Source organism: Amia ocellicauda, chromosome 6 (genome assembly GCF_036373705.1).
Source record: "Amia ocellicauda isolate fAmiCal2 chromosome 6, fAmiCal2.hap1, whole genome shotgun sequence".
NCBI lineage: Eukaryota > Metazoa > Chordata > Actinopteri > Amiiformes > Amiidae > Amia > Amia ocellicauda.
Genome location: NC_089855.1, coordinates 32,470,077 through 32,498,016, shown reverse-complemented (window position 1 = coordinate 32,498,016; position 27,940 = coordinate 32,470,077). Strand labels below are relative to the sequence as shown.

The following is a 27,940-nucleotide window of genomic DNA, read 5'->3' as shown; positions in this document are numbered from 1 at the left end:
GTTGTTTTACTGTTGTATTTGGAGTGCGCCATTTACACTATCAGCCATAGCAGCAGTGAATAGGAGAAGCATGTGAAAATCTAGGAAAGACAACAAGCAACAATTTACTGTGTGCAGCTGCACTTTTAGGGCAGGTATAAAACAGTGAATCTTCGCCTAAGCAGAATACATGAATACAATCAAGATCCAATTGTAGGGTAGAAAACATAAATGCCAAGGCTCAAGGCATTATTCGTTAAGGCATCGCTTTACGTCTCCATTATTTCTTTTATCCATTTCACAAAAGTGGGTATTTTTGTGAATACATGCGGATAACTGGGGTCATCACACTTTTGTCCACTGAACGCAACCACTCCCTGTGCTTTTGTGTTACAAATCAGAGGTCCTCCAGAATCACCCTGAAACAAAGTAGTTAATTATTGGATAAGGTAAAATAAACAGAATTACTTGGGGATAGGACTGTTAGTTTGATTCATATTTTAAATTGAATTGTCCAAATATTGAGCTAGGTTAATGTAATTATACTCCAATGACAGAGGGTATGTTGTGGAATATCACTACCTGTGTTTATGTCAGCAGGTAATTCAAGTTCAAACTGCTAACTAACATATACTGTTTTATTTTAACATGATATATTTTTGTAACGGATCAGGAAAGGACAGCATTTTGAGTCTCAAACATACCTGACAAATTCCAGTCTTCCACTTAGAACTTGTGCACATCATTCTTTTGTTGTAGTAGATCTTCCACACCCTCTTGCATAGTTTATCTTCTTCAACAGTGAGAGTCACCACCTGCAGAACACTCTGAACTTTTCCATTGGAGCCCTTCATACCCCAGCCTGCAGTAGAGCAGTTGATATAGGCTGGAATATTTCCTTCTTTCTTTGGCAGCCCAAGGACTTTTACTTTTTTATTCAGTGTGGCATTCTTCTTGAGCTAGATAGGGGAAAGACATTTTAAAAAATGACACAAATAACATTCCATAACAATATTCAAATGATGGTTGAGAAATACAATTCCAAAAGAAAGTAAAATGCACACGTAATTGCAATCCCAAAACTTAAAACAGGTTTTGTCATACAAACATTCTTTTGGAATTGCAATTAAGTGTGTGATGTACTGTCTTTTAGAGTCATATGGTTTAGTCTGGTAGGTCTGCACTATCTACATTTTTTGTTCATTTATTGCTGCACAAAACAGCTACACATACATACGCACATATATAAACTATGGAGAATATTTACAAGCATATCCTGGTAAATATCACAATGGTATGTTAAGCTAACTGCCTGATATACATTAATACATCATTTTGTGAGTGTTGGGCTCTTTTTTTCTCCTGTGCTTTACTATATAGCTTCAAATGTGTCTCTGCAAATCACTTTCACTGTTATTTATTTTATTTTATTTTAATCTAATCCTAGGCCCAGTTTAAAAAAAAAAAACTACTTTAACCCATGTACCAATTGAAAATGTAAACCCATTTGACTGTAGATTAGGCAGAAGGAAGATACATATAGCAAGCAGAAACTATACATTATAATTATGTTTGTTGGGTGGATTATTGTATTTATTGTTATTCTATTTAAACAAAGTATGATGGTACTGTCCCCCAATCTGTCATACCCTGCTTAATTTTATGTTTCTTTTTTTTTTAAATAAGTATTTGAAGTGAAAAAGCAAGTGGCTTTACTACTTTTGTACACTATCAAGAATAAATGTCAAAAACACCAATCACCAAACACCATACCTTCAGTAACATAATGTCGAAATCAAACTGACTAAAGGAATTTAAACCATGTTTATGATATTTTTTAACTTCTATCCTCTGTTGGGACTTTTCATTCTTGCTTAAGTTGTGGGCACCCAGAACGACAGTGAGAGGCCTGTTCCTGCCAGGGGAAAAAAAGAAGCTTTAATATCTACACCCCCATCACAATTTTCACCTTTTATTGTATTATAGCCTGGAACTACAATCCATTTTCTTTTCCGTGCATCTACACATCCTACCCCACAAATTCAAAGTGAAAAAAGTATTCTAGAAATATGTAATTGTTTGTTTAATTCAAAACTGAACTAGGTTGGTTGGATAAGTTTCCACTTTCCCCCCACCCATGTAACAACATTCCTTAATGAGTGGTGGCAGCATCATGTTATGAAGATGATTCTCATTGGCAGGGACTGGGGCACTTGCCAGGGCAGAGGAAAACATTAATTAAGCACAAAATAGAAATTTCCTTGAGGAAAACCTGCTGCTCCCGCAAGAAAATCCACCTTCCAGCATGACAATGACCCAGAGCATACAGCCAAAACTACACTGGAGTGGCTAAGGAACAAAAAATGATAGTCCTTGTGTAGTCGAGTCAGGAGCCCCAACCTGAATCCAACTAAAGCTTTGAGGCATGACTTGAAGAATGCTGTCCTTCAGTGCTCCCCAATGAATTTGACAGAGCTTGGATAGTTTTCTATAGAAGAATGGTCAAATATGGCAAAGTCTATGTATGCAAAATTGGTAGAGACTTATCCCAACAGACTCCATGCTTCCACCAAATATTAGCTTAGGGGGGTGGCGAATTAGTCAATTATGATATTGCAGTTTTGTAATTTTACTATATAAATATATTTCAAAATAAAAAATGTTTTCCCCTTAACAGTGTGGAGTAGAGTGTGTAGATAAATGGAAACAATACTCAACTAAATGCATAAATATCTCTGAGGTACACATAAAAATTTAAAAAATATAAATATAGGGACAGTTTACATAGGCACTGTATACATATATATACAGTGCCTATGTAAACTGTCCCTATATTTATATTTTATCAATTGGTAGAGACATGATTTCTGCAAAGGCTGTTTTGATGTATAGCATTTTGTATATATATATATATATATATATATATATATATATATATATATATATATATATACACAAAATGCTATACATCAAAGCAGCCTTTGCAGAAATCATGTGATGTTAGCATGATATTTTGTTTAGTAAAAGGGTGCAGCGAAATGCTACCACAAGTTAACCACTGTTGCATACTATGTGGAGAGCAATAATCCCTGTCATTGTCAGTTGTTTATTCTGATTCATATTTGTGCAGCTATTTCAGTTTTGATTGTCATTATAGAATTATAAACCACATATAAAATGTATATTTCTAAAAGGTTTAGAAAACATCCAAATAATATACCTAAACACTTCGGAAACAGAAAGGAGTCAAATTAAGTTAATTGGTGGTGTGTAAAACTAATAATTATTGCCTGCAGGAAGCATCATAAACCAACAGGACGGTAGCTAAAAATAAACACCATTTCTTTGTATCATGCTGCACAAATATATAGCTAATATGCAGTACATGGTGAATGTGTCTTTTGTCTTCCCATCTCTCATATCTCATAAATGTTAAGAACCAAGGAAAAGTTTGACACTCAACCCTCCTTTGTTTATGCTAAAATGTTTAGAAGCATTACAAAATTGAATTAAAAGGTACTTAAAATGAAGTACCTGCAGACAATGGCAGATGACAAAACAGGAGTGATGCTGTATATCTAAGATATAGAGTTTTTCTTCATAAATGAATCCACATACCAGGGATGATATGGTCTCAAATGGGAGCCACAGTGTCTTGTATGCCAACACAGCTCACAGTAAATTACTCTGATTAGTAGATTAACTAGTTGAATAAAAAATGTCAATAATTTGTTACAGTGTACCTTGAATCAAAGGTATATTTTAAGTCACAGACTGTGAAAGTACTCCTATGTTATACATGTCTACCTGATTAAATAACTAAGCATTTGATTGCAGCCCCCTAGTTGGTAAGAATGGTAAGAATGTATCTGTGTGACACTGCTGTTGTAATTCAGCCTTACCAATTTCAATGTGTCACTTTCAAGCACCAAATGTGGCATGACTGAAATTCGCATGGAAGCTTCTAAGTGTTTTGCACAACTCATGCAAATCATCGGACATTCATATATGCATAGAGAGATGTTTTTTTGAGAAATATCCAAACTAACATACTGGAAGCAGTGTGCTGCAGTCAGCACAAAGTCTTCTCGAACCAGAAATCCTCCACAAACATGCTGGTGTCCATTATTCTGCAGCGAAGCCATGAAGGGTCTGGAGTGTGGCTTTGCTTCCCTTCCTCCAATGATATAGTCATCATATGCTCCTGTAGGAAATTAGGGAACAAATGTATCACATTTTCAACAGATGTGAAGGAAATATCAAGTATGCTTGGTTAACGGTTACATTGTTAGAAGTCTTACTGGTCAGTTCAATGCACATTTGACGTATATATGTCCAACTGGTCATGGTGGTGGTGTTGATGCTGTCTAAAAATGTTCCACTAACCCTCCACTAGAATTATCCCCAGTGTATCCATCATTTGAATATACTCTTTTTTATTTTTCCAAGCCTACAGTAGTTTTTGTTTGTTTGTTTCTGTCCTCTATGGTTGCAAATAAATATTGTGGATCCTGCTGATTTTTGTATCCTTTCTCTGTCTTAAATTTGAACACCTGATCCTGGTTGGGGACTTTAACATCCATATTGACAATAGCTGACAATATTGCTAAGGAGTTTTTGGCTCTTTTAGATTTTTTCTCCTTATCACAATTAGTCACAGTCCAATTCTTTGCAGTTTCACCTCTAAAATGAAAACATGTTGCTACATGTTTATAATTGTTACAATGTATATGAATAATACAAAATAAACTGCATTCACTCAGCCAAAACTGCTGATGTAATTATTTACTGTTTTATAGTCATGCTAGAACTTAATGTCCTCATGTGCAATGGATGAAGATTTCCTTTGTGAAGACCTTATGTATCAACTGAACAGTAAGGAAAAGTTGTATTCTTACCTGCTGGATGCAGCAGCTCGGGCACTACAAGTAAGAAAAGTAACCAGAACATTTTGAGCCTATGGTTACTGAATCACACAAGGGTCTTGAAAATCATGCTTTATACAAACGCAACAGGAAATTAGTGGTCAGTAGAGTAAATGGTATAGAAAGGGTATAGGGGAATTTTCCATATGGTTCAAAAGTCCAACTTCAGGGCAGAGGGGTTTTGTTCTTTGAAACGGTGTGGTTTTCAGCATGTGTGGTGGTATAGGCTCTTGTCTACACTCTTGTAGGTGTCATTTGCAAAGAATGTAAATATATGATAATATCACAAGAAGCAACCACTCAAGACAGCAGAAATAAGTGATAGGCAACCAAAGATCTAGTCATGCTTCCTAATGACATCCTTACATTACAGCTGTAGCTTGTCGCCAATGTTTCTCTTCAAAATCAGTTTGACATCACCCTCAATTCAAAATGCCCAAGCAAAAGACATGTACTTTAACCTCCTGATGAACAAAACACATCTGAATGATGCTAGCAAAGGATAGAAAGATGAACACAAGTCACTCCTAGAATTGTAAGTAAACATTAATTTTATAGCTGTGGTTATTATGAATTAGCATAAGTTTTTGTTAAACTTAATCTATTAAAATATCGCAATCTACAATAAATACAACTGTTCTCTATTCTTGACGTACCTGAATGGGCAACCTATGTACAGAGCAAAATGCTACACATTTATAAACCAAGTGTAATACCAAGAGAGAAAGCCTATATCAGCCATTAAACCTGCTGAAGGAAACAAAATTAGGTGTGAATTTTCCACTACATAGAGGTGTATGTGGTTTGGTTGAGGAAACACTAGTAACAAAGAATTATGAACTGGTCTTATATTCATTATCGATTCATCAAATACTTTTGTGGTTGAATAGAATATGTGTGTCTGTGTCCACATAGTTCTTCTTAAGTTTTAAATAAAAAGAGGATGCTCAAACCACCATTTACTCTGACTACCTTAATCTTTAATTTTATCTAATTTAAACAGTTCAACCAGCATTGGTAACTCTTCATAGTAAAAAATACAAAAACAAAAAAACAACACAAACATTTATTGAATACATAAAAGGAGACTAAAAAAACGTTGTTTCAACCTGATCATATGAGATTTTATTTGTTTTGTGTTAAGATTATTCAAAATTAAAGTTTCTCCCAGAGGCCAGGCAAATTCATTAATGCATCTCATTTTCTTTCATTGTTTTCTTTATCCATTTAATGAAACTTGGAATTTCCATGTAAACATGTGGATAACTTTTGTTGTTACACTTTGGTGCAGTGAACACAGCCACACCCAGTGCTGTATTGTTGCAAACCAAAGGTCCTCCAGAATCCCCCTGAAATGAAAAAGTTCACAATTTTTTTTTTTTTTTCAAATACTCAGTGTCTTCAGGGCACAAACAGACTTATTATTGCTCCAACCCTGGTGTTTGGGGGAACCTGCCCAACCAGGTTTTAGAGGAGCATTCAGGCAGTGGGTAAAGATCATACTAATACTAATGGATTGCTGGGGGATACAGTCATAACTCCTTGATAACTGGTAGATTCAGCGAGCAAGATTGTGATTGTGTAATTCTGACAGCTCAGTAGATACCGGAGAACATGAATCCATTCAGATTACAGACTCACAGATTTGTTTGATTCTGAATGTTACTATCCCTTACCTTACATATTCCCTTTGTACCATTAAACTGGATGCACATCATTGTCTCAGAGTTAAAGGATATATTAAGGTTTTGATACTTCTGCTTGCATTTGGTTTTGTTTTCGACAATGAGCGATACTTCTCGTAGAATATTTTCAGCGTGCCGATCAGGTGTTTTCGTTCCCCAACCTGAAACAGTGCACACAGTCCCCTCCTGAACACCTTTTCCTTCTTTAGGCAGCGCTAGTACTTTCACATTCTTGTTAAGAACCGCATTCTTCTCGAGCTATGAAATAAAAGCAGACAACATGGATAATTGAACTACTTTTTTTTTTTTTTTACTAAATTTCACTGAAAATCAAAAAGTGTGAAAACAATATAGAATGTTTAAGGTATGCTGACTTATATCATACCTTCAGTAACATGATGTCATTATCATACATGCTTGAGGAATATGCAGGGTGCTGAAGGTATTTCTTTACTTTTATCCTTTGCTGGAATATTTCTCTCTTGCGTATATTATAGGCACCCAGAACTACAGTCAGACCCGTATTCCTAAAGGAAAGAAAAGGAAACAGTGACATCAGTCACAGTGAGTAAATCAGAATGAACACCAAAACCCAATAAAACAGTCTCTAAATAGACACATATTCTGCACCATGATTCACTTGCTAGTAGGCTAATTCAAATCATGGTTCACTTGCAAATAAATAAATTCCTTTTTCAGTTCATATTTGGTTTAATTCATGGCAGAAAAATTCAGCTGAACTGACGTGAAATCAGGATTGTGTGTTTTGTCATTTTGCAGCTTCATGCAAACCAGAATTCTATTGTATTCTTGTTACACTTTCCCAATTATTCCCGCCTCTCTTGCCATTTACCATATCAGCTGCTACACTGCCATTTCTGATCCAGTATTGGTAGAATTTGATCCTGGGTGTGTAAACGCTCGATCGGCTCAAGTTCCAGCATGCACTGCAGCGGCGTGTGTTTTAGAGACAGGCGGCAGACAAACAGCCTTCACATCAGTGCAGCAGATAGGAGAACACTTCCCTGCTTCCCTCATTATAAATAAAATATTGTTGATGTTATCAGTAAATGACTTGATATTTTATGTTGATTTCTTGTTATTAAAAATGACCTCAAAACGTTTTTCTTGCTTATTTGGATACATAATGGTTGTCAGATGCCATGTCAAACGTTACTTTATTTAGGAAACTGGCAACATATCAACATATCATAATTTGATATGTTGCCACTTTCCTAAATAAAGTAACGTTTGACATGGCATCTGACAACCATTCTTTACATTTGTAATGTTATTAAATTTCTAGAAACCCCACCTCCCACTACAAAATAATAATACAAAAAAAAAATTAGTTGTGCGAAATGTAGCCCCATAATAACGTTTAATATAAAAGCAAAAATTGTAACAAGTAAAATCTCAAACCATGTCCTATTTTGTCTATCATATGTACTTTGCACTTGTAAAAAATAGATGTCTTACCTTTTTTTTTATCAAATAGTTTAACTCAATATACACTCACCTAAAGGATTATTAGGAACACCTGTTCAATTTCTCGTTAATGCAATTATCTAACCAACCAATCACATGGCAGTTGCTTCAATGCATTTAGGGGTGCGGTCCTGGTCAAGACAATCTCCTGAACTCCAAACTGAATGTCTGAATGGGAAAGAAAGGTGATTTAAGCAATTTTGAGCGTGGCATGGTTGTTGGTGCCAGACGGGCCGGTCTGAGTATTTCGCAATCTGCTCAGTTACTGGGATTTTCACGCACAACCATTTCTAGGGTTTACAAAGAATGGTGTGAAAAGGGAAAAACATCCAGTATGCGGCAGTCCTGTGGGCGAAAATGCCTTGTTGATGCTAGAGGCCAGAGGAGAATGGGCCGACTGATTCAAGCTGATAGAAGAGCAACTTTGACTGAAATAACCACTCGTTACAACCGAGGTATGCAGCAAAGCATTTGTGAAGCCACAACACGTACAACCTTGAGGCGGATGGGCTACAACAGCAGAAGACCCCACCGGGTACCACTCATCTCCACTACAAATAGGAAAAAGAGGCTACAATTTGCACAAGCTCACCAAAATTGGACAGTTGAAGACTGGAAAAATGTTGCCTGGTCTGATGAGTCTCGATTTCTGTTGAGACATTCAGATGGTAGAGTCAGAATTTGGCGTAAACAGAATGAGAACATGGATCCATCATGCCTTGTTACCACTGTGCAGGCTGGTGGTGGTGGTGTAATGGTGTGGGGGATGTTTTCTTGGCACACTTTAGGCCCCTTAGTGCCAATTGGGCATCGTTTAAATGCCACGGCCTACCTGAGCATTGTTTCTGACTATGTCCATCCCTTTATGACCACCATGTACCCATCCTCTGATGGCTACTTCCAGCAGGATGATGCACCATGTCGCAAAGGTCGAATCATTTCAAATTGGTTTCTTGAACATGACAATGAGTTCACTGTACTAAACTGGCCCCCACAGTCACCAGATCTCAACCCAATAGAGCATCTTTGGGATGTGGTGGAACGGGAGCTTCGTGCCCTGGATGTGCATCCCACAAATCTCCATCAACTGCAAGATGCCAACATTTCTAAAGAATGCTTTCAGCACCTTGTTGAATCAATGCCACGTAGAATTAAGGCAGTTCTGAAGGCGAAAGGGGGTCAAACACAGTATTAGTATGGTGTTCCTAATAATCCTTTAGGTGAGTGTATAGTTTGCCTTTAAATGGAGATTCTAATCTAGTTTACTCTGCTTCATTTAATGTCAAACTGTCCCTTTTGTTCAAATCGTATCAAGAGACAATCCATCTGTCTCCTTCCATTCACACCACAAATGTCTGCATCAACTGGAATATCATTAAAGCTTATTTTTCTTAAAAGTGCCATGTACAAGTTCAAATCTACAATGAGAAAAATTATGTTTCAAATGACATTTAATTGAAATTTGCATGAGGCAAAAAAGTTTTGATATTTCCACAGATTTTCTTTTGTTCGCATACATTTTAAGTCCCCTTCTAAGTGCATGAAACACAAAATAATGAATATTCCCAATACATATATGAATATAGAGAGGAATTTAGAGAACTATACAAACTAACAAACCAGTGTGCTGCAGTCATCACAAAGTCTTTTTGAATCAGAAATCCTCCACATCTATGATGTCCATCAATCTGCAGCGAAGCCATGTATGGTTTAGAGAATGAATCTGCCTTCTTTCCTCCAATTATATCATTATTGAATGCTCCTGAAGGAGATTATTACAGAAACAGTGTTACAAATAAGCATACAGTTGCAACACCAACTCTTCAATGTTTAATTGCACTTGTTTGACTGCCCACTGTATTTCACCACAATCGTTCAACAACTGTGTCTTCAGCATTCAACCTTGGTGAGCCTATTGTATATTAATAAAAGCGTCACTAAGAACCTGGCAAGGACACATTTGGTTGACATTTCTCCAATGTAAATAGTACCAACTGAACATGGAAAAGCTGGCTGCTTACCTGCTTGGTAGTACAGCAACTGTAGCAACACAAAACAGCTTATCTGGAACATTCTGAGACTGCAGATGACAACTGCACATTGGGTTCTTACCAATGCTGTTTATAGGCATTCATCAGGAAAAGGTTAAGATGTTGGAACTCGATGTGTAAAATAATACATCACATGATTTAAAACATTATAACACGTTGCACATTTGTGGGTTTATGTGTCAGGCTGAAGTAATGACACCTTTTGGCAAGATATGAAAACAAACATAGACCAAATTGATTAGACTGTTTAGAATACAGTTTATAACTTTATCAATATGACTACTAAGCTAAGGTCCAGGATCAGACAAGAATTCTTCTAAGCTCACCTTCAAAACTCAGGAAGAGCCAAGGAACACGTTTTCAGAAACATAGCACAGGAAGCCCAGAATGCCCACCACCCAGGAGACCCATTGAAGCATTTACTAAATGTTCATCTACACTGGTTAATTTACAATAATTGAGCGTAACTCAGAAGGGAAGACACTGTAAAGAGAGTGTCCATACAAGCAGCAAACAACTCAACCAACGTAGCTTTGAGGAATTGGACACAACACCACAAAAAAGGGGTGGCATGGTGGTGCAGTTAGCTCTGCTGCCTCAGAGCTCCAGCGGTCCTGGGCTTGAGTCTCGGCTCAGGGTGCCTATCTGTGTGGAGTTTGCATGTTCTCCCCGTGTCCATGTGGGTTTCCTCCGTGCACTCTGGTTTCCTCCCACCGTCCAAAGACATGTGGGTTAGGTTAATTGGCCATGCTAAATTGACCAGTATGTGTGTGTTGCCCAGGGATGGCCTGGCATCTTGTCCTGGGTGTATGCCTGCTGGGATTGGCTCTGGTGTCCCTGTGACCTGAACCAGGATAAGTGGTTTTGAAAATGGATGGATGGCCACAAAAAAGGCCTATTCTCTAAATGATAGTGTGGCACAAATTCTTCACAAGAAGACTTTCATATACAAAGGAAATAAAACTAGAACACACAAAAATAATGAGTTACTACTACTACTTTCAACTACCTATAGCATTAATACATTTTGTAAGGTGCTTTACAATGTCATCTATTTTGTCTTGGGTGGGACAATGTGAACTTAGTATGTAATTTTTTTTTTATATATAAACATAAACTGCAATGGAAATTGAGGGACAGCTGCATGAGATTGTATTGATTAATCTGAACTGTGGAAGAAAACTGATTCACCATGTTTTAGGGGATGTGGTATGCATAGCAACATATTCTTAACATATTCATATCATATATTATATTATTTGTAAAATGTAGAAGACGTGTTTATAATTGTTAGGCGCACCCCCAAATAGTGAACAAGAAGGACATGTACACAGGCTGTCTTCTTGTAGTTTAATATTGTTTTTTTTGTTGTTTTTTATTTGCTTTTATCTTGGAATATCATTCATGTGACATGTGGTTGGGTACATGTTTTAAGGACCTGTGTCAAAAACCATGGATATTAGACAGAAGTATCAGTATGTGTTTGTTTTGTGTATCAGCCAGCTATAATACTTCAAAAGTGAATGCTCAACCAACTGTTTATTGTGAATAATTTTCTTTATTTCATTTTATTCTGAACATTTTACATTTAGTAAGTATATATAAAATATAAAATGATAATCCACAGGCTGAATCAGGCCTCTTTTCAATTCCCCATTGTGTCATGTATCCATTGCAGAAAACTGGAAATATTCATGTAAACTTGTGGATAACTGGGATTGTCACACCTGTCCGGTGCAGCAAACGCAACCACTCCCTGGGCTTTGGATTTACAAATCAAAGGTCCTCCAGAATCACCCTGAAATAAGAGTAGCATAGAATTTAATTCCATTATTCCCAAGACTCAGAATTTACAGGGCATTCACAGGCTCTTCACTGCCTGATAAACTGTCACTAAAAGCCCAAAAATATTTAGAAACCAAACAATGATCATTACATGCCAAAATGGTACAGAATACAGCAAATACTAAACACTTGTGAAAATGTTTACTTGGAAAAACAAAAACTGACCGAAAACAAATAAATGGATAAGAGAGGAGTTGCTTCTAACTGGAGTGAGGTTGTTAGTGGAGTTCCACAGGGCCTGTACGTTTTCTAATCTATAATAATGATCTGGACTCTGGGATAGTTAGCAAACTTGTCAAATTTGCAGATGATACAAAAATAGGTGGCTCAGCAGATACAATCTCGGCACCACAGGTTATTCAAAGGGACTTAGATAATAGTCAGTTGTGTGTCAGTGCTGTTGTACTGTTGAGCAAGGTACTTCACTTAGATTGCTCCAGTCAAAATACCCAAAATATGCTATGGAGGAATAGAACTAGATGAAGGAACACATGAGAAAGATCTAGGAGTCTAAGTGGATTCATCAGTTTCCCCATCCAAACAGTGTGGGGAAGCAATAAAAAAGGCAAACAGGATGTAGGGTATATTGTCAAAAGTGTAGAATTTAAAACATGGGAAGTAATGTTAAGACTGTACAATGCACTAGTTAGACCTCATCTGGAATACTGTGTACAGTTCTGGCACCACACTTCAAGAAAGATATTGCTGCTCTAGAGGCAGTTCAGAGGAGAGCAACCAGACTTATTCCAGGTCTGAAGGGAATGTCCTACTGAGGGAAACTGAACCTTTTCACCCTGGCTGAAAGGCATCGACCACATCAATCCAGAGGAGCTTTTCCAGATCAGGGCCACACAGACCCTGGGACACAAATGGAAATTGGGCTTCAAGGCAACATCTTAGGGAGGTATTCAGCCAGCAGAGGATCGATATAGGCTGATGATGATTTTACTTCTGTGGAACAAATTCCATCTGGAATCCCTGACAGCCTGCTCTGGTTAGTAATTTTCATTCATAACATTATGTGTTGTTAAGACTAACCAGTTTAGAGTTTCCTCTTATCCCTTAATGACTCGTATATTATATATAATTTGTTTGTGCTACATTTGTGCCAGTTTATGCCATTGAAATAAACATTTGTGCTATTATGGCTTTGAAGATATTAACGTTTATTTATTTTAGTTGAGTGAGCCCCCCACAACAACAGAATCAAACTAAACTCGTCTCTTTTGTATGTGCTACGTTTGTGCTGATTAAACCAATGTTTCAGCTGTTATGGTTTGAACTTTATTGACAATAAGTCACAAGAGGTTTTAACTTATTGACACCTTTCTTTGTCCTTAGGAAAGGGATTCCTGAAGGGATAAATATTGATTATATTAGTTTTAATATTGGTAATTGTTTTCTGTTTATGGGACTGAAGGGTTAATATTGATTAGTGATAATGTCTCTTCTGTCTGTAGAAGCACAGTTTGTTTTTATTACTTATTGCTCTCAAAACCACAAAGCTAACCACAGGGGAGAGGCGTGTTGGGGGGGTGACTGACTGCCTTCAGAACAGGTTCTAAGCAGGTCTGTCTGGCATCCTGTCTCACACAATGATGTTTCAGTTAAACGACGAAGACCTTCAGCTAACCAAAAATAAGTCTAATGGAAAGTTTTCAGGCAGCAGGACAGTCTTCATTAAGACTGTATCTGACTGTCCTCTGTAATATGTCCCTTACACACAGAAGGGTGATATATCTGCTTGTTACCAGGAAATTATTAAACTCCTGCAGGTCTAACCAGGTGTGGGGACCATGGGAATTCACTCAAATAAAGGACACTCATGACAGTCCTTAATGAAACAGCAAATATACATTGCTTTTAACATTGCCTTAAAACACCTTTAACATGGCTTTTGTAAATAGCGCAGTACTAGGGATGCCTACCAAAGTCATTTGTAAGCCTTCTATGACTTCAGGGCCGACCACACTACAATCCCAGCAGCTCAGTACATTAAGAAACATTCCTGGGGAGTACCAATCCATCAAGTTTCGCTTTACTCGTGATTGATTCCTATGATCCTTATTTAATCTAATTTAAATTAGATAATTTAAATCACGGAAAGGAGACTTATCCTGAAACAAATAACTATTTATTTCTCACTCCGAGATTAAGGCTTCCCTGTTGCCCAATAAGAGTTCACGAAAGGTTCCATGTTTCTCAGATGTCAATCCCTTACCTGACATATTCCTTTTTTTCCATCAAAATGGGTGCACATCATTGTCTTAAGGTTAAAGTATCTCTTCCATGCCTTCTTGCATTCCTTATTGCTCTGAACGGCGAGTGATACCTCTCGTAGAACCTTGTCAGGTTTTCCATTAGGTTGTCTTATTCCCCAACCGGCAGTAAAACACATAGTCTTTGCTGGAATATCTATTTCTGCAGTTGGCAGTGCCAGCACTTGCACATTCCTGTTAAGAATGGCATGATTCTTGAGCTGTTAAATAAAATCACAGTAACAAACAATTTAAATCATTGAAATCCCACAGAAAAATAAAAACAAAATCATAAAAATGTTCACTATAAAAATCTTATATATACTCCTCTATTTCAATATTTTAAGATACCTGGTAGGTTATTCATCACTTTTAATGTTTCTTGACTGTCATTTTAAAACAAAATCTGTAGCTATTGTCTTTTATTTGATCAACTTTAAACATTTACAGTTTCCTTCCGTAAACTCTGTTTTGAAGAAAATGGTTATGGAAATCACCTCTATAGATACTTTTGAATATGTCCTACTTGGGCAAACAAATAATCAAACCACAAAGCAATTTAAACATAGGTGTTCAAGAGAACTTCGGGGGGAGTGGCTTTTACCATACCTTCAGTAGCATTATGTCAAAATCATTAATGTTTAATGAATGTAGAGGGTTCTTGTAGTATTTTTTCACTTCTATCCTCTGTTGGGATTTCTCACTGATATTTATATTATGGGCACCCAGCAATACAGTGAGAGGTCTATTCCTAAAGAAAAGAAAGATAAACTGTTATTGCAGTACAAAATTTGTATTCAATATACAGTACTGTGCAAAACTTTTAGGCAGGTGTGAAAAAAATGCTGTAAAGTAAGACTGCTTTCAAAAACAGACATGTTAATAGATTATATTTATCAATTAACAAAATGCAAACTGAGTGAACACAAGACAAATCAACATTAAATCCATATTTGGTGTGACCACCCTTTGCCTTCAAAACAGCATAAATTCTTCTAGGTACACTTGCACACAGTTTTTGAAGGAACTCGGCAGGTAGGTTGGTCCAAACATCTTGGAGAACTAACCACAGTTCTTCTGTGGATTTAGGCCACCTCAGCTGCTTCTCTCTCTTCCTGTAATCCCAGACAGACTAAATGTTGAGATCAGGGCTCTGTGGGGGCCATACCATCACTTCCAGGACTCCTTGTTCTCCTTTACGCTGAAGAAAGTTCTTAATGACTGTCGCTGTATGTTTGGGGTCATTGTCATGCTGCAGAATACATTTGGGGCCAATCAGACGCCTCCCTGATGGTACTGCATGATGGATAAGTATCTCGCTGTACTTCTCAGCATTGAGGACACCATTAATTCTGACCATTTCTGACCAACTCCATTTGCAGAAATGCAGCCCCAAACTTGCAAAGAACCTCCACCATGCTTCACTGTTGCCTGCAAACACTCATTCGTGTACCGCTCTCCAGCCCTTCGGCAAACAAACTGCCTTCTGCTACAGCCAAATATTTCAAATTTTGACTCATTAGTCCAGAGTACCTGCTGCCATTTTTCTGCACCCCAGTTCCTGTGTTTTCATGCATAGTTGAGTCACTTGGCCTTGTTGCCACGTCGGAGGTATGGCTTTTTGGCCACAAGTCTTCCATGAAGGCCACTTCTGACCCAACTTCTCTGGACAGTAGATGGGTGTACCAGGGTCCCACTGTTTTCTGCCAATTCTGAGCTCATGGCACTGCTGGACATCTTCCGATTGTGAAGGGAAGTAAGCATGATGTGTCTTTCATCTGCTGCAGTAAGTTTCCTTGGCCGACCACTGCGTCTACGGTCCTCAACGTTGCCAGTTTCTTTGTGCTTCTTCAAAAGAGCTTGGACAGCACATTTGGAAACCCCTGTCTGCCTTGAAATTTCTGCCTGGGAGAGACCTTGCTGATGCAGTATAACTACCTTGTGTCTGGTTGCTGTGCTCAGTATTGCCATGGCGTATGACTTTTGACAGTAAACTGTCTTCAGCAGCATCACCTTGTTAGCTGAGTTTGGCTGTTCCTCACCCAGTTTTATTCCTCCTACACAGCTGTTTCTGTTTCAGTGCATGATCGTGTTTCAACCTACATATTGAATTGATAATCATTAGAACCTGTCTGGAATAATTGTTTCATCATACACCTGACTATATGCCTAAAAAATCCCTGACTTTGTGCAAGTGTACCTAGAATTGATGCTGTTATGAAGGCAAAGGGTGGTCACACCAAATATGGATTTAATGTTGATTTTTCTTCTCTTCACTCACTTTGCATTTTGTTAATTGATGAATATAATCTATTAACATATCTATTTTTGAAAGCATTCTTACTTTACAGCATTTGTTCACACCTGCCTAAAACTTTTGCACAGTACTATACATGTAGCTTGACTTTAACTTTTGACTACTGCGCCATAGGAATCCATTTACACACCCCCGGGCATAACTCAGGTGTGCAGCAAACTCTGAAAATATATAATTGATAAATATAGTTCAATTAACAATATTTATAAAAATAAAAGTATTAAATTCAAAACATAGTTTCAAATGAAAGATGTGAATACAGTCAACCACAACTGTGTGTGTATGTGTGTGTGTGTACAGTGCATCCGGAAAGTATTCACAGCGCTTCACTTTTTCCACATTTTGTTATGTTACAGTCTTATTCCAAAATGGATTAACTTCATTATTTTCCTCAAAATTCTACAAACAATACCCCATAATGACAACGTGAAAGAAGTTTGTTTGAAATCTTTGCAAATTTATGAAAAAATAAAAAACAAAAAAAAGCACATGTACATCAGTATTCACAGCCTTTGCCATGACACTCAAAATTGAGCTCAGGTGCATCCTGTTTCCACTGATCATCCTTGAGATGTTTCTACAACTTGATTGGAGTCCACCTGTGGTAAATTCAGTTGATTGGACATGATTTGGAAAGGCACACACCTGTCTATATAAGGTCCCACAGTTAACAGTGCATGTCAGAGCACAAACCAAGCCCAAGTCCAAGGAATTGTCTGTAGACCTCTGAGACAGGGTTGAATTGAGGCACATATCTGGGGAAGGGTACAGAAACATTTCTGCAGCATTGAAGTTCCCAATGAGCACAGTGGCCTCCATCATCCGTAAATGGAAGAAGTTTGGAACCACCAGGACTCTTCCTAGGGCTGGCCGCTCGGCCAAACTGAGCTATCGGGGGAGAAGGGCCTTAGTCAGGGAGGTGACCAAGAACCTGATGGTCACTCTGACAGAGCTCCAGCGTGTCTCTGTGGAGAGAGGAGAACCTTCCAGAAGAACAACCATCTCTGCAGCACTCCACCAATCAGGCCTGTATGGTAGAGTGGCCAGACGGAAGACACTCCTCAGTAAAAGGCACATGACAGCCCGCCTGGAGTTTGCCAAAAGGCACCTGAAGGACTCTCAGACCATAAGAAACAAAGATTGAACTCTTTGGCCTGAATGCCAGCGTCATGGCTGGCACCAGGCGCCGCTCATCACCTGGCCAATACCATCCCTACAGTGAAGCATGGTGGTGGCAGCATCATGCTGTGGGGATGTTTTTCAGTGGCAGGAACTGGGAGACTAGTCAGGATCGAGGGAAACATGAATGTAGCAATGTACAATGAGACATCCTTGATGAAAACCTGCTCCAGAGCGCTCTGGACCTCAGACTGGGGCGAAGGTTCATCTTCCAACAGGACAACGACCCTAAGCACACAGACAAGATAACAAAGGAGTGGCTACAGGACAACTCTGTGAATGTCCTTGAGTGGCCCAGCCAGAGGCCAGACTTGAACCCGATTTTACATCTCTGGAGAGATCTGAAAATGGCTGTGCACTGACGCTCCCCCTCCAACCTGATGGAGCTTGAGAGGTCTTGCAAAGAAGAATGGGAGAAACTGCCCAAAAATAGGTGTGCCAAGCTTGTAGCATCATACTCAAAAATACTCGATGCTGTAATTGGTGCCAAAGGTGCTTCAACAAAGTATTGAGCAAAGGCTGTGAATACTTATGTACATGTGCTTTTTTTGTTTTTATTTTCAATAAATTTGCAAAGATTTCAAACAAACTTCTTTCACGTTGTCATTATGGGGTATTGTTTGTAGAATTTTGAGGAAAATAATGAATTTAATCAATTTTGGAATAAGGCTGTAACATAACAAAATGTGGAAAAAGTGAAACACTGTGAATACATTCCGGATGCACTGTATCAATACTATTTTTTTCTAGAAGTTCATAATTGTCATTTACACGCTAATCTTCTGAAGTTACAACAATACGAAGATGCATTTCTAAAATGTGAATGATGTTTTACATGAAACACATTTAATGTACAGAAAGGAAGTAAAACATGTTTCTGAATATATCTTAGATAGCATTATCACCATCTCTATTTTTCTCCTGAATGCTTGATCCACAAAGCCAATTCTAACCTGCTATTGTACAATTATACAGATCTTTTAACCTGCGTTTTTTTCAAATCTTAAATGAACAGAAATCTGTTTTGCTAAACAGAACATGTGGTTTACTTGCAAAGTGGTACAAATCATGGTTAACTTCGTTTGTAAGCAAACATTTCTTTAAGTTTAGGCATAGTTTTGTTTCACGGTACATTTGCTGTTTGGGTTTGAACTATGAAGTATTGTGGTTTTTAGCAGGCTATTGGTATATTGTGTTTCTCATCCAAAACAAGGTCACTCTCTCACGTAGTTTGTTGCAGACATGTAGGCAATGCTTAACTAGCAATCGTTCAAGATATTGCTCCACAACACAGATCTTTGATGCTGTATAAATTCATGTAACACATAACAGTATTGTAACGTTCCATTCTGGTTGCTAATTGGGTTTGCCACTCAGCTGCAATAACAGGAGGGAGTTGGGTTTAACACAATGGGTTTTATTTAACATGCAGGGAACTGGGCACAAGTCATGTGTCTCATGACTGACTCCACCATGCCCCCCTTGTTCCCACGTGGGGCTAACCCCCGACCCCTAAACTAACTAATCCCCCGCTATAGTAACACAAGCACAACATGAGCTTTACACCAACATAACACGTACAACATCAACTGCCCCACACCCCAACACACAGACCGAATCCTTCAAGTATCAGGTCTTCTGTGGGCAATGACCCCCTTCCAATTGTCCAAGCTGCCTCTGGGGTGGTGCATTTGGTCGGCTACTACCTGTCTGCTTTTTCACTGCACCTATCTTTCGGGCTTGCGGTCCCCCTGTCCAGGTCTCTGGTAGAACTCACTGAATCTCAGCCTCTGCCACCCCAGCTCATCCTTAGGAAGACCTCCCGAGATGGCCCCCCATGGTTGCTCTCTCCCTGTGCATGGCGAAACCGTTCCTTCTCGTTGCATGGATTCAATCCAACCTCTAAAACCACTGTAGCGTTCCATGCTGGTCGCTACTTGGGTTTGCCACTCAGTCGCAATAACAGCAGGGAGTCGGGTTCAATACAAAAGATTTTATTTAACATGCAAGTAACTGGAGCAACACTCCTACACTTTCACTCCAAACCCTCTACTCAGAACTGCTGCATGGGAACCGGGCACCCCTATTCATCTATTTGTGTCATGTGACTGACTCCCCCAATCACTGCACCCCCTTCTTTCTACACAGGGCTAACCCCTGACACCAGAACTAACCACATAACCACTCCACCCGCCAACAAACAGACAGAACACAGCCCTACATGTCCCCCAATACCAGACAGTTTGCAGAGTTGCTACAGTATTTTTGAACACCACAGAATGAATATGTATGAAACATCAGGAATTGAATATAACATATACTTCTCTCTTTGATCTGTGAAGACCATGGTTTTCTATGATCTTAAAGAGGAAATAAGTCTGGTGAGGTATTTCAGTTGTAGTAACTGATTTATGAGGATCGATTGAAGGCTGTAAAAATGTCCAAAAAAGAAAACCCCTAACAGCTTATCCAGTGTGACTTATAATATAAGGCATTAAAAACATGCAATAATATAGTACAGCTCAAAACATAATACAATTACAAATTCAAAATTACATAAGTGCATTGGAAAATATACAGTTATACAAAATACAAGTCCTACATCCTATATTGTAATAGCTAATAAGTGCAGACAAGATGTGAAGTCATAGTTATCTATTTGTTGCCATCATGTGTGCGCGTACATTTAATACATATGAGGACATAAACACTACAGGGAACACACTCAATTGGTCCAATGAATGTGAGTTAAGCTCTCTGTTTACACAGTGTTTATTTCTGATATTAAAAGTGATTTGGTCCCAGAGCTGTTATTTTTGCATTCTATATTAACAAATATATGTCTTGTTCGAGATATGAAATTAGACTACAGGACCTACATTTGTCGCTCTATACAGTGCACCTCCACTTCTAATTATACTTCCCTGTAAAGAGTTTACAGTCAATAGAGTCATTATTTGTATTTTGTGGTTTTAATAAATGAAGCGAGAGTGACATTCAAATTAATCGTAATTCCAGGAGTCGCCTGATTTCCGGGTCTGCATCAACACTTATACGTTAAATCGAGCGTTTCTCTTGTGCAGAGATCACAGAGCAGATAACAGCGAACAGAGATGTTGACCTAGCATTGCTTCAGTCCTGTGTGGGCATGTAGCTTGCCTACAACAGCGGTGGGAGATGAAGAGGCAGGACACGTTTTCTATTGGTAGGACTCTAGATGACGCAATCTAAATCTTTTTGTTTTTGCGTTTCTCTTTTTGCATTTGTGTTCTTCCTTTTGGAATTGCATTCTTTTTGTTTTTGTGTTTTCTTTTTGCATTTATGTTTCTCTTTTTGCAATTGTATTTTTCTTTTTTCAATTGTGTTCTGCTTTTTGTTTTTGTGTTTTATTTTTGCAATTGTGGTTTTATTTTTGCATTTGTGTTTTGTGTTTGTTGGGCCACCGTAAAAAAGACTTTAAAATTTCTCCAATCTGGCAAACATGCAGTCACGGCATAACTGAAATCGGGCAGAGATGGAAAACAAAACTAAATAATAATTATGTGCTAATAATACATACCTACCTATCTAACATAAAAATATCATATTTTCTGATCGTACTGCATGGCATAATCTTGCATTTGAATATGATCTAAAAAATAAATAAGGAAATAATTTACCTGTTTACAGATGCTAGATTAATAAAAATATAATTATGATGATGATGTTAGGTAGGTTAATGTAGTCTAATATTTAATATTTTAATGTATTTATTCCATCTCAGAGTACTCCTTGAGGCATTGTGGGTGAAAGTGGAAACATTATCTAGGTAACTTTTTCATAGAATTGCCTAAACATGAATTGATGTTTCGCTAGTGAGACTGGGTTGGAAGTGAATATGACCACTGTCGCCAAATAGTTTGGGTGTGAAATAAACAATGAATGCACATTTATGAAAAGTTTGAGGAGCACTAAAGCATGTAAGTGTTATTCATTTTTTTCATTAGTATTATTTTATGGGTATTCTGTTGTGTAGGTAGGATACAATAGGCTACATAACTTTAGCTACAGCCTGTGCAATACTCACTGATCTTAATGGCAATGCGTTGACTCGATGACCCCCGCCCCCCTTCTGGAGCTGCATTCCTTGGTCCATGCTTAGACCATCATTTGACACACATTTATACACAGTTTAATAACAACTACTCCATATAAGGAACATACAGATGTGCTCAAATTTGTTGGTACCCTTACAGTTCATTGAAATAATGCTTAATTCCTCCTGAAAAGTGATGAAATTAAAAGCTATTGCATCTAGTATACTTGCATACCTTTGGCATGTCATTCTACAAAGATATTCTAAAATGGCCTGGATACATTTGTTGGTACCCCTTTGAAAAGATAATACATAATTGCATTATAGTGATATTCCAAACTAATTTGTTTATTTAATTGGTACCACACAAGTCTCCAATCTTGTAATCAGTCATTCAGCCTATTTAAATGGAGGAAAATAGTTACTTTGCCATTTGGTATCATTGTGTGCACTACACTGAACATGGACCAGAGAAAGCAAAGGAGAGAGTTGTCTGAGGAGATCAGAAAGAAAATAATAGACAAGCATGGTAGACCATCTCGAAGCAGCTTGATGTTCCTGTGACAACAGTTGCAAATATTATTATGAAGTTCAAGGTCCATGGAACTGTAGCCAACATCCCTGGGCGCGGCCGCAAGAGGAAAATCAACCCCAGATTGAACAGAAGGATAGTGTGAATGGCAGAAAAAGAACCAAGGATAACTGCCAAAGAGATACAAGCTGAACTCCAAGGTGAAGGTACATCAGTTTCTGATTGCACCATTCATCACTTTTTGAGCAAAAGTGGCCTACATGGAAGAAGATCCAGGAGGACTCAATTTGTGAAAGAAAAACATTAAAAGCCAGACAGGAATTTGCTAAAATGCATATTGAAAAGCCACAATCCTTCGGAGAGATGAGTCAAAACTGGAGCTGGCAAGTCACATCAGCTCTGTGTTCGTAGATGAAATGAAGCTTTCAAAGAAAAGAACACCATACCTACAGTGAAACAAGCTCGGTTATGTTTTGGGGCTGCTTTGCTGTGCCTGGCACACGGTGCCTTGAATCTGTGCAGGGCACAATGAAATCTCAAGACTATCAAGGCATTCCGGAGCAAAACGTACTGCCCAGTGTCAGAAAGCTCTGTCTCAGTCGCAGGTCATGGGTCCTCCAACAGGATAATGACCCCAAACACACAGATAAAATCACCCATGAATGGATAAGAACAAAACATTGGACTGTTCTGAAGTGGCCTTCTATGAGTCCTGATCTGAATCCTATCGAACATCTACAGAAAGAGCTGAAACTTGCAGTCTGGAGAAGGCACCCATCAAACCTGAGACAGCTGGAGCAGTTTGCTCAGGAAGAGTGGGCCAAACTACCTCTTAACAGGTGCAGAAGTCTCATTGAGAGCTACAGAAAACATTTGATTGCAGTGATTGCCTCTAAAGGTTGTGCATATGTAGCATTATGTTGGGTGTATTTTGATAAGAGCATTTTGGCTCTGAGCTGAAGCACTGATCTAAAGAAGACCTCTCCCCCCCAAAGTTATCAGATTTCCTTAGCTCATCAGCTTGGAGCTGGTTTGCATCGGGGTGACAGTTTTGGGGAGGATGGCACCGAGAATAGGCCAAATGGTTTGGAATCCTGCTATGAGATGTCTGGAGAAAGGGGCCTGTGGGTAATAAAAACTCTTTGAAGTGGACGAGAGCCGAAATCCCGACATAGAGCTACGAACCCGGGCCAACCGGCATTTCCAAAAGATGGCATGGATTGACATCAGTCATAAATCAAGCCCACCTCCAATAGGACACTGGGGGCTGAAACCGAAATCCAATCTCAAAAACTAAAAAACCAATCACCTATTGATCTGACAGATTATAAAGAACAGCACACAGCCTCTTCTCTTGCTCTCTCACCTGAACCAGCAACTCGCTGCCACAGCTTAACCTGTAGCTCTGTTGCCAGAACCGGAACCAGAAACCAACTAAGTCATTGCCGGCAACAGAAGAGTTAAACTGGGAGAAGGAGATTGAGCTGTACGAAGAATTCTTTTAAAGGACTTTATTAAATAAAGAACTTTACAGACTGCGCTGCCCGCCTGTGCCCACCTGATCAGTGGAGTTTTACAGCTGGACAATTGACTGTATACGAAAGTGTCAGTCATTTAAATAGCTATTTGAGTCTTAAGAAACTTGACCCTTGGAACAAACAGGGCCCTGCTTTCCTCAAAGACTTTGTCTTCAAGTAACTACGGTGGAAACCCTGCTTACAAAGAAGATTTTGTGCACAACCTTGGAGTTTTCAAACCAGTGGAAAATCTGTTTGGAAAAGACTCTACATTCGCGAAACCCCAACTTCCAGGTGCATCGACTGAGTGGAAGTTCTTGGACAAAGCCGAAACCGGACTGCCTTTGTTCCAAACCACACGGACCTCGTGCCGTGTGCTGTTATCTGAGCCCGAAGCCAGAGAGGCCTCTCTGCGACGAAGTTCAGATAAGTTTAACAGTTTGGAGTTCATGATTCATGACATTTGAGAAATCAATTAGAAATGTTAATCTGTGATTCATAACTCTAGAATGTGTAATATCATTTAGTTTTCTTAAATATAAATGTGTGTTGCATTAAACTGTTTTGTTGATAATTTTAGAAATAAAATCTGTCAACGCCGAGAAATATCTTCTCATTCCTGTTTAACTGTTTAGTCTGAAATTGACACAAGTTAATAGATGTTAGATTATTGGTGGCCCTGCCTATCCTTAATCATTGAATAATAATCAGTTAAGGGAAATTGTGGTAACAAGTAATGATAGGATCTTTCTCGGCACCTAAACGTAAATGAGACTGATGTATATATATATAACGAGAAGTTACCTGACATAAATACTAACCTGCGTAGTTATTTAATGTCTGACTAACAATACTAATGAGAGACTCACCTTCGTCTTACTAACCGGTATTGTAGTCAATGTGTTTATAACCTTTTTTGTTTAACGATTTGTGTGTTATCATATGCGATCCCATGGTCTTTGATTTGGTCACGGAAGTGATTTGTCTTTGATTTGTTGATCTAGAGTTGAATTTTAATTAGTTTTTCCCTTTTGTATAATTAGTGTAGTGCTACATTTAGTCTTTGTTTTTGAATAAATTTGACAATTTATATCTTTGGAATTGGTGTCTGGGTCCAATTATTACAGAAATTGAGTTCTACAAGATTCCAGGATTCGTGATAAGGTGATACTATAAATTCACTTCTTTAATTGAAATTTATAAGTGTACCTTACGCTACACATATTAGGTTGAGGGTCACATCATTTTTGTCCATGCCATTTTCATTGTTTTATTATTTATAATATTATGTTGAAAAACAAAATGAAAAGCAAACAATGGTGGATGCCAATTACTTTTGTCAGTTTTAAGGTATTTCAGAGGAAATTGTGCATTCTTCATTTTTTGTGGAGGGGTACCAACAAATTTGACCACGTTTGTACAGACAAAACAGATTTGAACAGAAAAAATCATCACATAGCCTACTTCTGCTTTTGATCATTCTGAGTTTATTATTGGGTCAAGGAGTCATTCTGATAGATGCTAGGCTTGCAGATGCTATTGTTATTGCGGTTTTATGTATTTAAGAATAGACAAGCAGCCTGTCTGCTAAGACGATAGAAAAGTATCTGTTTTAGAGGTCTGCTTCTATTTTGGGATTGTAGACTGTAAAGCACACAGAACATTTACAGCATACACTGTTATATCTATGTCATAAAACATTGGCTACTCATACTGAGATATCCCAATATACGGAAGAAAAGGATTGACCCTTCTGAAACAAACACTATAAAAAACTTTTTTAAATCAGGGTTACTTTACTTGTAGCAGTGTGCCGCTGTCAAAACAAAATCTTGTCGAACCAGGAATCCTCCACAGACATGATGTCCATCTATCTGCAGTGAAGCCATGTAGGGTCGGGAATGTGGCTGTGCCTCCTTCCCTCCAATGATGTAGCCATCAAACACTCCTGTAAGAGAAAACAGAACATTTATTCCATATAAATAATGGTGTCATTCAATGTGCTAGACATGCAAGTTCTTGTATGCAACTGCTAATGATCATGAAAGTGTTCTCATATGTACATATATATATATATATATATATGGTAACACCTTACATTGTGTCCCTATTTACTAGTGTAGTGTAGTGTAATTAGTGTAAATACACAGTTATTACGGACACTTAATTTAAAGTGTTACCAAAAAAAAAAAATTATATATATATATATATATATATATATACACCGATCAGCCATAACATTATGACCACCTGCCTAATATTGTGTAGGTCCCCCTTTTGCTGCCAAAACAGCCCTGACCCATCGAGGCATGGACTCCACTAGACCTCTGAAGGTGTGCTGTGGTATCTGGCACCAAGACGTTAGCAGAAGATCCTTTAAGTCCTGTAAGTTGTGAGGTGGGGCCTCCATGGATTGGACTTGTTGTCCAGCACATCCCACAGATGCTCGATTGGATTGAGATCTGGGGAATTTGGAGGCCAAGTCAACACCTTGAACTCGTGATTCATCAGACCAGACCACCTTCTTCCATTGCTCCGTGGTCCAGTTCTGATGCTCACGTGCCCATTGTAGGTGCTTTCGGCAGTGGACAGGGGTCAGCATGGGCACCCTGACTGGTCTGCGGCTACGCAGCCCCATACGCAACAAACTGCGATGCACTGTGTGTTCTGACACCTTTCTATCAGAACCAGCATTCACTTTTTCAGCAATTTGAACTACAGTAGCTCGTCTGTTGGATCGGACCACACGGACCAGCCTTCGCTCCCCACGTGCATCAATGAGCCTTGGCCACCCATGACCCTGTCGCCGGTTCACCGCTTTTCCTTCCTTGGACCACTTTTGATAGGTACTGACCACTGCAGACCGGGAACACCGCACAAGAGCTGCAGTTTTGGAGATGCTCTGACCCAGTCGTCTAGCCATCACAATTTGGCCCTTGTCAGAGTCGCTCAGATCCTTACACTTGCCCATTTTTCCTGCTTCTAACACATCAACTTTGAGGACAAAATGTTCACTTGCTGCCTAATATATCCCACCCACTGACAGGTGCCATAATAATGAGATTATCAGTGTTATTCACTTCACCTGTCAGTGGTCATAATGTTATGGCTGATCGGTGTGTATATATATATATACACACACACACACACATATATACATATATGCGTGTATAACACACATACATACATACACACATAGGAGGCCACTTATATATGCTTACACTTTTATCCAATTATCCAACCAAGCGATTTCAGTTTTAATTTTTAATGACTTTCTTTATACTAAATTGTAGAATACTTTTTCAATTGAAAGTTGTGGGGTAGGATATGTAGAGTAATTAAAAAAAGGAAATTGTCCATTGACAATCATAACCCAAATTGCACAGGTTTAATTGAGTTTTAAAAAGAAGGGTGGGAGAAAAAAGGCCAGGTATTGACTTTCTGACAGCACAAGAAATGTCATCCATTGTTACGTTACAAATCATGTTTCTTGTTTAAGAATAAGGCTACTTTGCATTGTGAATGGAAAACAAACTGGTAAAGAAAAAATATAATTATGTGATTTGAATGCATCAGCTTCATTTTGGCAATTAAAAAAAAACAAAAACAAAAAACACTTAAACCGGTACATATGTCTGAACAATTCCCACAATGGCTACCAGAATTTCAAGGCTAGATCTGACTCCAAAGTTTTCAGACTTCACTCTGAAATAACAGTCAGCATCTCCAGTATGTTAACATTGCTGCTAAATGCCCGTTTCCCTCACAGACAATGGACTTCCTAGAAATCTGGTCAATTTACAGTAACATATTGGAAAAACAATGTAAAGAATAAAGTACTAAAGAGACAATTTGACAGTCATTTGTTTACCATGCATGTCATGGAAAAGTCGATTTCTTACCTGCCAGACACAGCTTATTTAGAAGAAGACAGCAAAAGACTATTTGAAACATACTGAGTCTGCAGTGACTGGGAAAAAGCCTAATGTAACGGGGTTCATTAACAGTGTCATTTATACGCATTCAACAGGAAAGGGTGGTAAATGTATGTGGTTTAGTAGACAGGGGTTAAGCTTAACCAAGCTGTGA

At 38.4% G+C, this 27,940-nt stretch overlaps 1 protein-coding gene across 1 annotated transcript; it reads right to left on the bottom strand.

The window, feature by feature from the left end:
- Nucleotides 1–79: 79 nt before the first annotated feature.
- Nucleotides 80–27,925, bottom strand: LOC136751861 (uncharacterized). The gene is made up of 12 exons (XM_066707615.1): nucleotides 27,754–27,925; nucleotides 25,652–25,799; nucleotides 14,841–14,982; nucleotides 14,195–14,452; nucleotides 11,775–11,926; nucleotides 6,975–7,116; nucleotides 6,660–6,847; nucleotides 4,878–4,945; nucleotides 4,033–4,183; nucleotides 1,753–1,894; nucleotides 684–938; nucleotides 80–398 (listed from the first exon to the last, which is right to left on the bottom strand). The coding sequence occupies exons 1-12, from the start codon at nucleotides 27,872–27,874 to the stop codon at nucleotides 249–251; spliced, it is 1,917 nt and encodes a 638-aa protein (XP_066563712.1). The 5' UTR covers nucleotides 27,875–27,925; the 3' UTR covers nucleotides 80–248.
- Nucleotides 27,926–27,940: the final 15 nt, after the last annotated feature.